Source organism: Anabrus simplex, chromosome 7 (assembly GCF_040414725.1).
Source record: "Anabrus simplex isolate iqAnaSimp1 chromosome 7, ASM4041472v1, whole genome shotgun sequence".
In the NCBI taxonomy this organism is placed as follows: domain Eukaryota; kingdom Metazoa; phylum Arthropoda; class Insecta; order Orthoptera; family Tettigoniidae; genus Anabrus; species Anabrus simplex.
In genome coordinates this window covers 291120123-291138305 of record NC_090271.1, presented here as the reverse complement: position 1 = coordinate 291138305, position 18183 = coordinate 291120123, and the positions used below count along the sequence as shown (strand labels likewise).

The 18183-nt window shown below is 38.3% G+C and overlaps 1 protein-coding gene across 1 annotated transcript in view; it reads right to left on the bottom strand.

The window, feature by feature from the left end:
* The window catches only part of PCID2 (PCI domain-containing protein 2), a 218880-nt gene that overhangs the window by 128901 nt on the left and 71796 nt on the right, over nucleotides 1-18183 (bottom strand). Inside the window, exons 3-4 of the mRNA XM_067150936.2 lie at nucleotides 13924-14045; nucleotides 10245-10511 (exon numbers count right to left, since the gene is read on the bottom strand). Coding sequence (XP_067007037.1) covers nucleotides 10245-10511; nucleotides 13924-14045 — 389 coding nt within the window. The remainder of the gene's footprint in view (nucleotides 1-10244; nucleotides 10512-13923; nucleotides 14046-18183) is intronic.

Sequence of the window (18183 nt, the reverse complement as noted above, 5' to 3'; positions counted from 1 at the left end):
CCCGGCACCATGCCAGGCGTGCACCTCTATGCTGTGGAGTCAATGGTAGTCTTCTGAGCGGACGCCGGGAGTGCAGGCCTCCTTCAACCAATCGACGGGAAATTGTTCTGGTCGATATTGGAACAGCCAGGGTGTCTTGCACATGCTGAAGAATGGCGGTTGACGTGGCGTGCGGGGCTGCCACCGCTTGGCGGCGGATGCGCCGATCCTCGCGTGTTGACGTCACTCGGGCTGCGCCTGAACCCCTCGCACGTGCCACATGTCCCTGCGCCAACCATCTTCGCCACAGGCGCTGCACCGTGGACACATCCCTATGGGTATCCGCTGCGATTTGACGAAGCGACCAACCTGCCCTTCTCAGCCCGATCACCATACCCCTCGTAAAGTCGTCTGTCTGCTGGAAATGCCTCCGTTGACGGCGACCTGGCATTCTTAGCTATACACGTGTCCTGTGGCACACGACAACACGTTCTACAATGACTGTCAGCTGAGAAATCACAGTACGAAGTGGGCCATTCGCCAACGCCGTGTCCCATTTATCGTTCGCTACGTGCGCAGCACAGCGGCGCATTTCACATCATGAGCATACCTCAGTGACGTCAGTCTACCCTGCAATTGGCATAAAGTTCTGACCACTCCTTCTTGGTGTTGCATTTGCTCTGTGTATATTGTTTCTCTTAGGGCCGGTTCTACCACCTACTGGTAAAGTAGCGCGTAATTTGCCCTCCGCGTAAAAGGATGTTTTCGTTCGACCACCCCCAGGTAGCGCTATCGGCAGCATAAATCGTAGTTACTCGGCGCGTAATTTATCGGCCACTTTCAGGGCCCGATAAGACTTTACCTGCCGGGCAAGTTTTGAGAGTTGAACATTATTAGCTGTATTTCTGGTGACATACAGCTTAAATTAGCTTAGTATACTGAAAAAAAGCATGATACTGTAACAGTGGCCGATATTGTATTACAGGAGCTTGAACATTAATGCTTCCCTTGTGTTGCAACGGTCACACCAGCCTCTCGCATCGGTAGCTTAGGGAACACATTTTATAAGTCAAGCTTTCGTAAGGGAACTTTAAAAGGATATAAAATCAAAATCTATTTGGAAATCATTTCAAATAGGCTTTAATTTTCTACTTTTTCAGTTTTCAGACACGAGGTATAACTTAATGTATATATCCCGACTGTTCAAGTGTTCTCGTAGCGTAATGGCTAACACGCTTACATGGTAATACGAGGTATGCAGGTTCGAGTTTTCATTATGACCAATCTTTTTTATTTCCATTATTAGCGTTGTGTTAATCTGTATGCCTCTTTTCATACGTTCTTTTGTTAATAATATATCTCACTGAAATATTTAATTACAATATTATGTCTACTAGGAAATTGTTTTATATGTATGCTATTTATAGAAAGTGATGTTATGTCGCCCAGGTAGCAGATTCCCTATTAGTTGTTTACATAGTCTTCTTGTAAATTATTTCGAAGAAATTGGAAACTATTCCATTCCCGAATTCTTCCTATGAATGGATATTTTTCCCGATTAGTGCTTTACATTTACAGTACCTTCCAACTTTATCTTCATAAAGTTAAACATTAGAATGAAATGCTTTATCAATAAATGGCACGTGGAACTAAACGAGGTCACAGAACTAGTTGCAAATAGAGCATCGTGGAGATACTTAATCAATTCACAGAAGCCTGCAGATAGAATGCTCAAAGGCAATAAGTCCGTAAAGAAGATGTGTGTGTGTGTGTGTGTGTGTGTGTGTGTGTGTGTGTGTGTGTGTGTGTGTAGGCCTACGTATATGGAAGCGCGTAAAAGAGAGTTAAGAACAACGGCAGGGAACGAAAATACATTTTAAAATGTAAATTAGAAATACGATGAAAACCTGCGTACCTTCTATTAGGGAGCGAGCGACTTGAGCAATCTACTACCGGTACGAGAATACTTTTCAAAAACGCTGCCTTACATGACAGGTTATAACGGGCGTAAGAAAATATAATCTCGAGGATTTTAAACCCAATTAGGTATTGATATTGAAGACCATAGATTAAAATCACGAAAGCTTGACATAAATCGTTGTCCATAACTCTTAAGTCTCCCCTTATTAGGCTTTTTGGTGATAATCAGCAAACGCAAGCACAGGGAAATAATTGATGGTTATGAATTTCATGTTTTTGGTCCGTATTGAACTGAGAATAATATATAAGTAATAATAATAATAACGTAAATGTTTCCACCTTTTCAATACAATATATTCACAAAATTACAAAATTATACGGTACTAGTTTCGACCCATCTAGGGGTCATCATCAGCCGTATTGGAGCAAAGATCATTTGTGGCGAAATCCTAAGACAATATTATTTTAAAGAATAACAAGTGAAATGAGATGTTATGGTAATAGTTAATAATACAAGGAATATACATACTAAGAGGTTTTTAACAAAGAATAAAGTATAAATGGGGTGTTGTAAAAATTATAATCATGGAAATCAGTAAGTTCTTGTATTGAAATGAAATATGGCTTAGGAAGAGGGCTTAAGGTGGGGCTGAAGGGTGCGGGAGAAAGTGTAATTGTCTTGGAAAAGTACCTTTGATTAAATTTAGGATTGAGTTTAGGTTGGCTGCATTATTGTTTCTGAGGAAAGTGATAAATAGATCGAAGAGTATGTTGGGTTTCTCTGAGATTTCATTGAGATTGTGACTGGCATTAAAGTATTGGTCTAGGTGTATGTAGTAATTTTCCATTATGTTCAGTAAAGGGCCCTTGTTTGCTAATACGAGGATGTCCATGTCTTGTTCAATATTGGTGAAATTATGGTTATAATCTTGCATGTGTTGGCCGATGGCTGAAAACTTGTTGTATTTTATTGCGTTAGTGTGCTCGTGGTATCTGATAATGAAGTTTCTCCCGGTTTGCCCGATGTAGGTTTTTTTACAGGTGGTACATTTGATCCTATAAACTCCTGATTTTAACAATGATATCTACAAGTTAACCAACATCTTTAAGAAACAAGGCGTTGAAATAGCCTTCAAAACCAACAATAAGAACATGAATGTTTTATACAATACTTCACACATCAACAAAACCAGCAGTTTTTTAAAATCAGGAGTTTATAGGATCAAATGTACCACCTGTAAAAAAACCTACATCGGGCAAACCGGGAGAAACTTCATTATCAGATACCACGAGCACACTAACGCAATAAAATACAACAAGTTCTCAGCCATCGGCCAACACATGCAAGATTATAACCATAATTTCACCAATATTGAACAAGACATGAACATCCTCGTATTAGCAAACAAGGGCCCTTTACTGAACATAATGGAAAATTACTACATACACCTAGACCAATACTTTAATGCCAGTCACAATCTCAATGAAATCTCAGAGAAACCCAACATACTCTTCGATCTATTTATCACTTTCCTCAGAAACAATAATGCAGCCAACCTAAACTCAATCCTAAATTTAATCAAAGGTACTTTTCCAAGACAATTACACTTTCTCCCGCACCCTTCAGCCCCACCTTAAGCCCTCTTCCTAAGCCATATTTCATTTCAATACAAGAACTTACTGATTTCCATGATTATAATTTTTACAACACCCCATTTATACTTTATTCTTTGTTAAAAACCTCTTAGTATGTATATTCCTTGTATTATTAACTATTACCATAACATCTCATTTCACTTGTTATTCTTTAAAATAATATTGTCTTAGGATTTCGCCACAAATGATCTTTGCTCCAATACGGCTGATGATGACCCCTAGATGGGTCGAAACTAGTACCGTATAATTTTGTAATTTTGTGAATATATTGTATTGAAAAGGTGGAAACATTTACGTTATTATTATTATTACTTATATATTACAGGGAAATAAGACAATCGAAATGAGTTTCATGCATCTGACGATAGATAGCACCACACTCGAAAGCGAGAAGTCGCTGAAAATCATTCTAGCCAACTTCGTATATCAGTGTCTAGCTCCGGGTGGCTACCTAGCGCTTGCGCGGAGGTGGTTGGACGCAAGCCAAAGTACCAGCCGATTTACACCTCCAGGTAGTTTACCTCCAGGGCAGCTGCCAGCCACTTTACCAGCAGATGGTAGAACCGGCCCTTAATGGAATAAATGGATAACCTTCCCGTTTTAAGAAACCATTTTATAAATTGTGTTTTTCCTCTTTTAACCCCCAAAATTCACAATTTTATTTATACTTTATTAATATGCATGTATATAAAATATTAAAGCCAATTTCTATTCATTTCTGGCCACTTGAGCCACTCTAGTGAAAATTACTGTTACAAGCACAACCAAATTCAACTGACTTTTTGTTTGGTTTTTGTGTGTCTTAGTGTTACCTATATTTTCTATTTTTAGATGATGACAAAGAACCTGTCGGTACTGAAAATATTTTCATTGCTCAAAGTTTTGGGATTTCACCTCATCATATACCCACCCAGAGAAACAATGAATGTAGAGAGGAGACAAATCCTATCTCTGGCACAGCTCTATCCAAAGAAAGTTCTCAACAGTCATCACCCAAGAAACGTAAGACATCCGATCCAGCCAAGTGGAAGAGAAATATTCAAAAGAAAAGTTGTCTCAAAGGAGAAAGTTATGAAACACTGAAAGGAAAACAAGTAGCACCAAGGCCTACCAAAATTCCGAGGTGTATACACAAAGACAATCATACCTGTTTGAGAAATTTTTCAGAAGAAAGATATAAAATCTATAAATATTTCCGGAACCTGTCAACACTTTTTGAACAACGCTAATTTATCATTTGTCATGTCACTGAACAGTCCAAAAAAAGGGAAACAACTGATGGACCTTCAAGACGTCATCTCTCCAAAACTTACACTCTGTAACGGTTCAAATCCCATTACAAGATGATATCTGTATTATTATTATTATTATTATTATTATTATTATTATTATTATTATTATTATTATTATGTCTATACTATTATTATTACTATTATTGTAACTATTATTATTCTTCAATTCGATTCTGCAATGCTTGTTGCTTGCGTGATTGTAGTCAAATTGTTATGTGTGTGTAGATTAACACTAAAAACATGTACAGTAAGAGTTGCTGTATATCAGATGTGGATGTTGTGTGTGCAATAACTTCTGACATTGTAATATTGTGAAATAGTGCTGGAGTAACTGTCGAGCCATTGCTACGTCATCGTGAGCATTTAGTGGTGAGCTCACTTTCTTGGAGATACCTAGGGTGCCGCCAGCAGTTTCACCATTGTATGTAACATTTGTCGCGAAGTGGGAGTAGATCATAGTTATTCCTGGAGATTGCGTAGGTGTGTCAACTAACGTCTATATAAGGTGGCTGCACATTGTAGCGTCAGTCATTATTCAAATGGAAGGAGAGGCCACGGTTAGTCATTGAGTGAACGAGATGGAGAGGCGTCAGTCATTAACCCACGAGTGGTCGCTATATGAGATTTTCTCTCACATTATTTTTTATTGTGATATTACTTCACAGTGATGGAAGGGAGGTGACTGTTCCCTCTTCTAGCTGAGTTTATAACTGTCGTGAGTAGAGTGATTCACATTTGAAGGGTAAGTACCCCCTCCCCTAGTCAGAACAAATGTTCTTATGTGTCCATGCGCGCTCCGTGAGAGTTTCTCTCATCGCGCGACCAATGACGTTGGTGTTATGTTGAAGTGGAGCGGGAAACTTACTCCTGTTTTACGCGTTAGTTTTTGTATTATGAGCACTTCTTGTTTTTGAAAATGTTATTGTGTTCAGAAACCTTGCTTTGTACGTAAATACTACTAGATGTAATGCACGTGTGAGATTTCATTTTTTACAACTTCAAGACAGAAGTTACTTTTATGTACATTGCATATGTTGTTTTAAGTAGTAATTTTTTGTCTTTAATAAACATCATTCCATTTTTATCTAAAATAAGTCCAGCTCCACGGCTAAATGGTTAGCGTGCTGGCCTTTGGTCACAGGGGTCCCGGGTTTGACTCCCGGGAGGGTCGGGAATTTTAAGCTTAATTGGTTAATTTCGCTGGGGCGGGGCTGGGTGTATGTGTCGTCTTCACCATCATTTCATCCTCATCACGACGCGCAGGTTGCCTACGAGTGTCAAATCGAAAGACCTGCATTGGCGAGCCGAACATGTCCTCGGACACTCCCGGCACTAAAAGCCATACGCCATTTCGTTTCCATTTATCTAAAATATATAAGGTAGAACTTGCGTTACATTTCAGTAGTAAATTTCAGCCTTACGCCCCAAAAAATTGTGAAAAATGTCATATTTATTTTAATGTGAGAGAAAGTCTCACGCGCGACCACTCACATTACATTTCGGCTAGCGACCACTTGCAGGTTAAGTCAATAGGAAGGAGAGGCCTCAGTTGGTCATTAGTTATTAGTCAAGTGGATGGTGAACAGTGATGGAGTCAAGTGGAAGGTGAGACCTCAGTCGGTCAGTTCAGTTAGAGGGATAGACTTGCCATGAAGTCATATAGGACAGACTTACCAAGTGGATGGAAAAGAAGCAGTCACATGGATACTTAGTCGTCAGTGAAACAAAAAGGATACATCACAATGTGGCGCCCAACGTGGGGCTCGAATAAATTCAGAACTTGTTCTGAAGGACAACATATCATAGGTTCATTGTGGGAAGAGTATGCACATTTAAGCCAATGGAATTATTACCGGTAAATGTCAGGAGTGTAATTTGTGAAATATTTTTGAATTTTGGGGGAATGTCAAAGGAATTGAAGAGGGAAATTAATTTGAGATCGCGTACTATTACTAGTGAACCAAAAAAAAATATGTATTAAAAAAAAGAAGTGTTGCATGTTCATTTAAAATTATATGTATGTGTTAAATTAAGTATTATACTCTTGTGAATTGTATGAGGAGAGAATGGGACACTGGACAGTTATCTATGATGACAATGTGCAAGAAAAATTCTCATATCTGTGATATTTTATAAAATGTATGGATGTTGAAAAAGAAAATGATTGTTTTATACTCATTTAAAATGTTTATATGTGTCAAGGGTCAAGGTTAGTGTTTTATATATACATGTCATTTTGTTCATAAATCAATCGATTCTTTGTTCTTTGATTTATTTTTGAGGGAGGCGAATTGCAACGGTTCAAATCCCGTTACAAGATGATATCTGTATTATTATTATTATTATTATTATTATTATTATTATTATTATTATTATTATTATTATTATTATGTCTATGCTATTATTATTATTATTATTATTATTATTATTATTATTATTATTATTATTATTATTATTATTGTAGCTATTATTATTGTTCAATTCAATTCTGCAATGCTTATCGCTTGCGTGATTGTAGTCAAATTGTTACGTATATATGTGTGTGTGTAGATTAACACTAAAAACATGTACAGTAAGAGTTGCTGTATATCAGATGTGGATGTAGTGTGTGCAATAACTTCTGACACTGTAATATTGCGAAATAGTGCTGGAGTAACTGTCGAGCCATTGCTATGTCATCGTGAGCATTTAGCGGTGAGCTCACTTTCTTGGAGATACCTAGGGTGCTGCCGGCGGTTTCACCATTGTATGAAACATTTGTCGCGAAGTGGGAGTAGATCATAGTTATTCCTGGAGATTGCGTAGGTGTGTCAACTAACATCTATATAAGGTGGCTATATTGTAGCGTCAGTCATTATTCAATTGGAAGGAGAGGCCACAGTTAGTCATTGAGTGAACGAGATGGAGAGGCGTCAGTCATTAAGTCAACAGGAAGGAGAGGCCTCAGTGGGTCATTATTTATTAGTAAAGTGGATGGTGAACAGTGATGGAGTCAAGTGGAAGGTGAGACCTCAGTCGGTCAGTTCAGTTAGAGGGATAGACTTGCCATGAAGTCATATAGGACAGACTTACCAAGAAGTCATGTGGATGAAAAAGAAGCAGTCACATGGATACTTAGTCGTCAGCGAAACAAAAAGGATACATCACAACTCTCACCAAGGAAGGAGCAATAGTTACTGTGTGCTGCAAATTTTTCCTGAAGGTTTAGTCAAGGGAACACTATGTAAAGTCAATGAACGAGGAATTTTACTTCCTGAGATGCGAGGGAAACACGAACCCAAGAACAAACTTAAGATGGTGAATCATTCATCAGGGAACACATACTGTCTTTCCCGAGTGTAGAATCACACTAGTGTCGGAAGAAAAGTGAGTACAGATTTCTAGAACCTAACCTGAACATTACAAAAGTGTATGACCTATATAAACAGAGAGGCACTGAATCAGAAAGAAGATGTGCGAAATTTTAAAAGTACAGAAGCATTTTCCGTGAATACAAAATTGCCTTCCATGTTCCTAAGAAGGATCACTGCAAAACTTGTTCAAAACTTGTTCAAATATGAAGAAAAAAGGAAAACAGACGAATTAACTGAAGATGAGAAAGAATCATACAAGGAACATGTGGAAAGAAAAGAAGCTGCCTGAAATTTGAAATATATTATTAAAGAGAAAGCAAAGAGTGACAAGACAATGTTGGCATTTCAATTTCATTTGCAAGCTGTGTTGAGAACCCTCAAAGGAGCTCAAGGCCCTTTTTTCTATGTACGGAAGCTGGCTGTTTATAACTTGACAGTTTACAATTAGGTGACGCCTCAATGGAATGTTTTATTTGGGACGAGACTGAAGGAAAGAGAGGAAGCGTGGAAATTTCAAGTAGCATTTACGCCTACCTCATGTAATATCCTAATGCGGAGACAGTAATTATGATGTCAGACAACTGTGAAGGACAACAAAAGAACAGTAATTTTGTGTGTATGTGTATAGAAGCAGTACAAAAACCACCCAAAAATAGTTCAGCAAATTGATCATATTTATTTTGAATCGGGGCATAGTTTGATGGAATATGACTCCATCCACCAAAAAATATACATGTCTGCAAAAAAACTCCCCAGTATACACTCCAGAAGGGTGGGTTCAACAGATAAGAAATGCATGCAAAAATCCAGCACCCTACAATGTTTCTGCATTTGTGTACAACGACTTCATTGATTTCAACCCAAAGAAGGCTAATTTTACAGCTGAGGAAGATAAGACTTCTTTGCCTTTCCAACAAGCCTGTCACCCAGGACGTTATCGAGTCTTGAGTCTCACTGTGTCATTATATTTAATTTCTCTTATTGGTGCCACACATTACTTGGTACAGTGATTTATATGTGTTCATTTTGATTGGTTCTGATTTGGCACGTCTCTACGCTAAATGGATCACTAACTCATGAGTCGCTCTGGGTTTATGTGGTATGTTTTCTAACCTGGCACCTTACAGTGTTAAAAGGTTTCGTTACACAAAGGATGAACCATATACGGTTAAGATAAAGACTGGGTATGAAGAAACCAACCTCAAAAAGTTCACTTTCAAGCGTCGAAACGGCCGCCCATCAAAGTCTGAACCAGTGAAACCTTACTCTTCAAGATTCCCCATTTCTGATGCCAAACGGAAGGATCTTCTAAAACTTCGCGATGACCTTCAAATCCCTCATCGGCAACAGCGAGAGATACTCTACCTGAACCAAACATTTCAGAGGAGTCCAACTTTGAATATATTGGAAAAGTGTGTTTTTTAGAAGAACAATAATTGTCAAATATTTACTTTAATTATTTTGTTACAACTTGAAAGTGCCTTCAATTCCTAATCTAAAAATGTAGTAAAAAATATTAGTCACACATCTTATTTTCTTCAAATTTGTCTTTTTCTTAAGTACAATTGCATCTACCTAATAAATCATTATTAGTAAAACACTCACTCAGGCAAAGTAACGAAACTGCTTTTTCTGCTCTAAAAGCTAAGAGGAGCACAAAATGCAAAACTATCCTTAAACGTGAGTAAAACAAGAACAAATGTAGTGCAGAATCAGCGCCTTACTACACTGATCATCAGAGAGAAGTTTAATAAACTCACTCAGGCAAAGTAACGAAACTGCTTTTTCTGCCCTAAAAATTAAGAAAAGCATAAAATGCAAAACTATCCTTAAGCATGATGTTAAATAAGATTCTTTTCAGAAATAAAAAAAATTGTAAATACAAAAATGGATTTTACGTGAGCAGTCAAAGTTTCTTTTAGCTCTCCTGAAAAATGAACTATGTGCACATTCGCTAGTCTGCCAGAGTGGGGACGATATCATATTCATTTTGCCTCCCCGGTCCTCTTGTTCATGTACATGTGTATCATGAAGTGACACTCACTTGTCCGCAGCACAAACTCTGAAGCAACCCATTAGACATTCAGCTGCCTTCTCAATAGTTTCCATTGGTCGCCCCACACCCCGTGCGTTGAGCTGACGATCTGCTTGCATGGCAAGCAAACGGAGATCTATGCACACAGCATACATTACAGGCAGAGACCAGTTCTGATCCCTCTGTGTCTGAAGCACTTTAGTAAATGCTTGCACCACTAGAGTCTGACAACAATAGGCTTCAACAAAATCCTGATTGTTCAAAGCCCAGATACATCTGTAAAGAGAAAGTACACACATGAAATGTTAAAAGACTACTCACTGTTATACCATAGCATCACTGAATCACAATGTTACATTCTTCTCAAAAGTTATTGGACACAAACATTTGCTTACACCTAATAAGTCACTCAGTGTGAATCAGGAATTTGGAGCCAGGTACTCCAACTGTCCGGTGGTCCATGGAGAGGTTCTCACTTCCTGCCAACCTACTACATCTTATAAATCTCATTTTTGTTCTGTATTGGCATCAACTCAACTAGGATTAGGTTGAATGGAGAATCCCACCTGCCAATACTTGTTTCTTCTTCACTGTTCACTGTTGGTCTATGTAATTCTGTAACATAATCCAACTTAAAATTTAATTACATTATTAAAAAAGTACATGTTTCATTCCTAATGTGGAACATCGTCAGCTTAAAAAAATACAAAATTCCTAGTGAGATACTAGGAACATGTAATTGCCAAAAAATACAAGAGATATTCAGCCATGAGCTTACACAGGAACAAATATAATCATAGTTTTCCTACAATAGAAAAAAACTTAACCATTTTGCAAACTTTAAATACGGGTAAATTGATGAACATTTTAGAAAACATTTATATAGAGATTAATCAAAAACAAAACTCTAGTCAGAATATAAATGAAATAACCGATAATATAAATATACTGTTGGAAGAGGCTTCCAACCTAGATTTATGTACGAAGGCCATCAAAAGGATCCAGAGAAACATCTCGTTTGTCTCCCTCCAGTAGGCTTAACTCCCCACAACATTTCCCCTCTTTCACCTCTCACAGCCGTACACATACACACTCAGTCAGTTGACGGCGTAAGAGAAGAAGTAAACATAGCGGGACCGGCCTGGAGGTAATTGTTCCTCAGACACTTCACCACTGTATATTCACATGGTTTTTTCTTTATTTCCTTTTTTAAAACAAATTTTCATTTCTTTCATTACAGACTGCCTTCAACATCTTAAAACAAAAAATCAACCTCAACTTCGGTTATTCTTTAGCAGTTTCCCTCGATCATTGTATTTTAAAATTTTACATCCTCAAGATATTAAAAGTAGATATTTCTCCAGCTTTTGAAGAAAGAAGATCCCTTATATCAGATTTTTTTATCTCAAACACAAAGATTGACTTGTTGAGGTTTTAACCCAACATGAAGGAACATTTTATCTTAATATTATCATCATCATAAGTGTTTTTCATTTTGTTTATGCCAATTTTTGTATCTTTTTTAGCTGATGATGTTCCACATTAGCAATGAAACATGTACTTTCTAAGTAATATAATTAGATTTTAAGCTGAATTATGTTACAGAATTACATAGACTAGCACTATTGGAAGTTCAACCTAATCTTAGTTGTTACCTACTACGTCTATCCACCACCAGCAGTAAGATTTATAGAGGCTGTGTCATCTAGCCCACTCTTCCGTAATGTAGCGAGAGTAACATAACTTCTATTAGTCTGGGCCCCTTACGTTTATGCAAATCTCATAGTAGAACTGTTGTCTGGATTAGAGTATACTTGTTACTTGCTTCATCAAGTTCACATTCTAACCTATAAATGCCTAAAGATCTGGGCTCTAGAACTATATTAACTGATAGATTGACTTTCAGCTACAATTGGTTTCATTTGTACTCTTTAAACACCAAGGTAGACTGAATACTCCCCAAACATTCCTGTAGACACTTTGGATTCTGTCCAGCAGTACTATAAATATTCCAGTTAATGCTCTCCATGACTGATGTCTTGGAATGATGTCAAAAGCTGCTTGCAGGTCAAGGAAAGCCAGATATGCTGTTCTATTCTTCCTGAAAAAAATTATCATCACTTGACAAATGGTAAAAATGGGGTCTTGAGTTTGTCAGTTCTTCCTGAAGTCTGCTTATTCTTCTTCCAGATCACCCTCTACTTTACCAGTGAGTTTCCACTCAAAAATCCAGAGCTACAAATTTATTTTTTATTTTTTAGAATTTGCTTTACATTGCACTGACACACATAGGTTTTACGGTGATGATAGGATAGGGAAGGACTAGGAGCGGAAAGGAAGTGGCTGTGGCCTTCATTAAGGTACAGCCCCGGCAATTGCCTGGCGTGAGAAGAGTTACAGAGAACAGGTATGCTGCTCTGTAGTTAGTGCAGTGTGGCATACTGCCCTTCTCATGGATTGACTCAATGGTCCAGTAATCTATTCTCTTTTACCTGACAATTACGAGTAGATCTTAAGCAATAAGCAATAATCCCATGTAACTTACGGCATGACAAAAACTTGGTGAATACTGTGAGAGGAACCATTGCACTCAGGAGACTGATGGTTGCTTCCTTCTTATCTGTTCTTCTTTCTTCAGATGTTTCTCTTGGCTTCTGCATCTTTGGAACAGAACCACTCAAGAAAGAGCACAATTCCAATACCGTCTCGTAACATCACAAGGAACCAAGAACAAGTGTCAGACAGCTGTAGTGATCACCATGCCTATGTTATAAGACTAAGGAGAAGTCAACGACTAGCAACAATTGATTACTCTTCCTTGTCTGGACACACAGCTACAAAACCATGAAACTAATCACAAGTCAAAACTTGCCACAAACGTAAGATTTTTGCTATTTCATTATGCCATGGTGTATCAGAAGTTTAGTACACATGAACTCTATCACCACAAAAGTATCTGTAATATTTGAAGTGCCAACAAGAATTATGTTTTCATCATTCAACTGATACCAATCAGTTGTTAATATTTCATTGACATCATTGGACAGGAGAAATGGTCGCACTTCACATAGCTCACCAGGACGGCAGGGATGTCCTGCTGAACAGTGTCACCATCCGGCCACATCAGATTCCAGCTCCAATTTTAGGGCCTTGCAGTTGAAAGAGGCTGATAATTTTTGCATGTGGTCTTCTCATAGCACATCAGTTATGTCAATAAATTTTAGAGGATGATTTTAACATGAAGGATGCGACACTTCCCTTGCTAGAAAAGACTCAGTACACAAACAAGTGCTATCAAAGAGGTAAGGGCACTTGATCCATAGTAGAAGTTATCACAACCGACCTTGACTTCACATACTGTAATTTGTACAGGATGTGATGGACAGAGATTTTTTAATGATGCCAACCACTATCTGATCTGCAGCAAGGCGAGAAATGCAAGACCTCAAATACACAAAGTGAGATCTGTCTGCAGGTAGAGAGGACTTCAGAATAAGGACAGTAGACAGAAACACATTGAAAAAATTAAAAGAAATGACAATACACAGGTCTGGAATAATGAAATGAAATGAGTGGCATTCAAGTAAACAATGAATAGGAACAGTAAGTACCAAGAGAGAAACAAAGGCTTTTCTACATTCTTCAATAAATAGATATTTCCAAACACTCAATAATTATCAACAATTACCGTAGATGTGCAGCCACAATCTCATCCAAAGGAGGCTCCAAAACTCGTTCAACATTTGACTCTGGATTCTGCAGCTGAAGCTTACTGCTTGCCACGTGTGCATGACGAAATGTTAGGTATTCCTGTAAATACAAAATACCAATAAATTTATTCTTAATTGCCATTTTTTCGTGTGGTAAGATATTGTCTTTATCTACAAAGAAAGAAGTATCATTAAGAGAACTCTGAAAATGAAGTACAGTGAAACCTGCCTGTACAGCTACCTTCACTTCGGGGTCACTTTAACAAAACAGTCACTTTTCTCTGGAACGGATTAATTTTCCCTTAAGGCATTTGTTAAAATCCCCTCCTTTAAGCAGTTAGCTGACACCACAGTCAGTGACCAGACACATTTCACAAAATGGTCTGAATGAAACAGCCAGTCACAACCACCCCAAATACTTTGCTCATCCCTAGACTGATCCACAGTACCATAATAAAATCAAACTTTTTCATATCTGGCCATCTGAATAATACTGTAGTTCCTCTTTTCTGGGGTACAATAAATATTGTCCTTTCTCATCCTCTTTTCTGTAGCCTACCAATAAACAAAACTGTAAATTACCCATGACAATGAATGGGGTGGTGTGACTGAAGAAGCTGACAGAAAGCACACTCATTTTAAAATGTTTTTGGGTGAAACAATGTTAGAATAGGTGCCCTACTATTACATTTATTGGCAGTTTGGTGATGGAGTTCTGCATTCAGTCAGTGAATGTGTAAGGTACAATGTGTGATAAGCCACGGATTGTTTTAACATTGAAGAGGAGAAAAGCCCTAAATGCAGATCATTGTTGATTGAAAGTAATTCTCGAGAGTGAGAAAGGATGCTGGCGGCTAGTGCGCCGTTGGGACACCACTGCAAGCCTCGTACATAAGACAATGGCAGTGAGAGAGTGGCAATCCAACTGACGAGCCCACTGCCAAAATGGGATGAAAAGCTCGTAATTTCCTGACTGAAAAAAAAACGAAAGGGCGTGAACATATCTAGAATACGGTTGGCAAATTTGTGCAGACCTAAAAGTAATAGGTATACTAAGAGTAATGCATGTGAGTGGGATAGTCGAGATAAGCAAAATCATTATGAAATTAGGGAGGCCAACATGGGACAATGTAGTAGTAGGACAAAAAAAGTGTGAAAAACCTACTACTTGTTAATGCTGCTAAAATAATTTTACCAACATTGCATATAAAACTGGGATTAATGAAGAACCTTATGAAGATGGGCATCCTAATATTAATAGACAAATTTTAAAGGCTAAGTGAGATAAAAGTAAGGGAGGCAACATTATAAACCCACAAATACAAGAACTGCAGAACGATGCTCTAAAGTTTCGTTAGAAAATTTAGGGACACACTATGATTTAAACATATGCGACCCAGTCTCTACATTATTAGGTGGCATGATAATGTTTTTAACTGTTAATTAACATAGTGAAATGAGTATTTTTTGGTCCAAACTAGGCATTTCTACAACCAAGGTTGCTCCTAGAAAATGTTATCCTTTTTTAAGTAAACAAAATATTTTGACTTTTTTGACAGTAAAATGCAAGATAACTGAAGTAATTGTGCTGCAATTTTGATTTACTGCTGCATTGTTTCTAAAGTATTACATTTTAAAATAGCAAGACCGAGCTCGATAGCTGCAGTCGCTTAAGTGCAGCCAGTATCCAGTAATCGGGAGATAGTGGGTTCGAGCCCCACTGTCGGCAGCCCTGAAGATGGTTTTCCGTGGTTTCCCATTTTCACACCAGGTAAATGCTGGGGCTGTACCTTAATTAAGGCACAGCCGCTTCCTTCCCATTCCTAAGCCTTTCCTATCCCATTGTCGCCATAAGACATATCTGTGTCGGTATGACGTAAAGCAAAAAAAAAAAGCAAGAAAGAAATGTCCCTTCAAAAATGTTCACAAACGTCCCAGCATTTTCTGAGTTTTGTTTTTTCTAGACAAGAGTGAGGATAATCATGGCATAAGTTGTTTGATATAATTTGTGAAAGGAAACACCTACTGTAGTGCGTGGAAAACCTGTCTCACCTACAGAGTGAATCCCAAGGAATGCAGCTGCGTAAACTGAGGTATGCGAGGTGGTTCCACAGCAAGATCCGTATGTTACATACATCATTATAGACCGTTATGCCTTTCAGCATTCAGTCTGCAAGCCTCTGTGAATTTACTAAACATTGCCACAATCCTCTATTTGCAACTAGTGCTGTGGCCTCATTTAGTTCTATACCTCTTATCTTTAAATCACTAAAAACTGAGTCTAATAATTGCCGTCTTGGTCTCCTTCTACTTCTCTTACCCCCGATAACAGAATCCATTATTTTCCTAGGTAACCTATCCTCCTCCATTCGCCTCAAATGAACCCCACCACTGAAGCTGGTTCATGCGTACTGCTTTATCCATCAAGTTCATTCCTAACATAGCCTTTATCTCCTCATTCCGAGTACCCTCCTTCCACTGTTCCCACCTGTTTGTACCAGCAATCATTCTTGCTACTTTCATGTCTGTTACTTCTAACTTATGAATAAGATATCCTGAGTCCACCCAGCTTTCACTCCCATAAAGCAAAGTTGGTCTGTAGAGATAGTTTTGTCCAGGAGCTGACTTCCTTCTTACAGAATAGTGTTGATCGTAACTGTGAGCTCACTGCATTAGCTTAAATGCATCTTGATTCAATCTTGCTTCCTAAATACTTGAAATTATCTACTTGTTCCAGTTTTGTATCACTAATATAACATTCAAATCTCTTGGATTTCTTAATTACTGACATCAATTTAGTCTTCAAAAGGCTAATTTTTTATACCATATTCATTGCACCTATTTTCAAGTTCTAAGATATTAGACTGCAGTCTTTCAGCACAATCTGCCATTAAGACCAAGTCGTCAGCATACGCCAGACTGTTTACCACATTTCCACCTAACTGAATCCCTATCTGCCACTTTTCAATTACCTGGCGCATACTGAAATTCTAATCCTGACAGCCCCTCTGTGGTCTGAAAGCACGCTGGTTTTCATCTAACTTCCTCTCAACCACTAACTGCAGCCTCCCTTCCATGATGCCAGTGAATACATTGCCTGGTATACTAATCAATGAGATACCTTGATAGTTGCTGCAATCCTTCGTGTTCCCTTGCTTAGATAAGTGCAATTACGGCTTTTGTCCAATCTGAAGGTACCTTACCAACACTCCATGCTAATCTTATTACTTTATGAAGCCATTTCATCCCTGCCTTTCCACTATACTTCACCATTTCAGATCTAATTTCATCTATTCCTGCTGCTTTATGACAATGGAGTTTACTTACCACCTTTTCCACTTCCTCAAGTGTAATTTCACCAACATCATTTTCCACCTGCCCATGAGTTCGGTTGTTTGGGATGTCATCAGGAAGATTTCCTTTTAAGTTGAGAAGATTTTCAAAATATTCCTTCCACATGTCCAGTGATTCCCTGGGATCTATTATGATTTCACCTGAATTACCCAAAACACTGTTCATTTCCTTTTTCCCTCCCCTCCTAAGATTCTTTATTACTGTCCAGAAAGGTTACCCTGCTGCTTGACCTAGCCTTTCCAGGTTATTACCAAAATTTTCCCAAGACTTCCTTATGGATTCAACAACTATTTGTTTCACTCTGTTCCTTTCATCTACGTACATTTCCCTGTCTGCATCAGCTCTTGTTTGGAGCCATTTCTGATACGCCTTCTTTTTACGTTTAAAAGCTGCTGCCTTTCCAATACACTTCACCACTTCAGATCTAATTTCATCTATTCCTGCTGCTTTATGACAATGGAGTTTATTTACCACCTTTCCACTTCCTCAAGTGTAACTTCACCAACATCATTTTCCTCCTGCGCATGAGCTCGGTTGTTTGCGATGTCCACCAAGGTGTTAATTTTTTCCCATCTTTACACACAGTTGTTCCTAGCGTTCCCTTGCTATTTCTACTACAGCATCGCTGTATGTCACCCATATCCTGAACCTGCTTACTGTCCACTGTTCAGAACATCTCACTAATCCTGGAGATTTTCTAAAAAGGCAAAGATCTGTTCATAGTTTTTCTTGACAATGAGAAGGCATATGGCAGCATTGCAAGAGAGAAGATAAGAGAATGCCTGAGAAAAGGAATGTGCCAGAGTAACTGGTGAGATGCTGTAGAGCACTGTACCAGCTGTGTGCAATTGGGTGATGGACTTTCATCCTGGTTCCAGACTAAA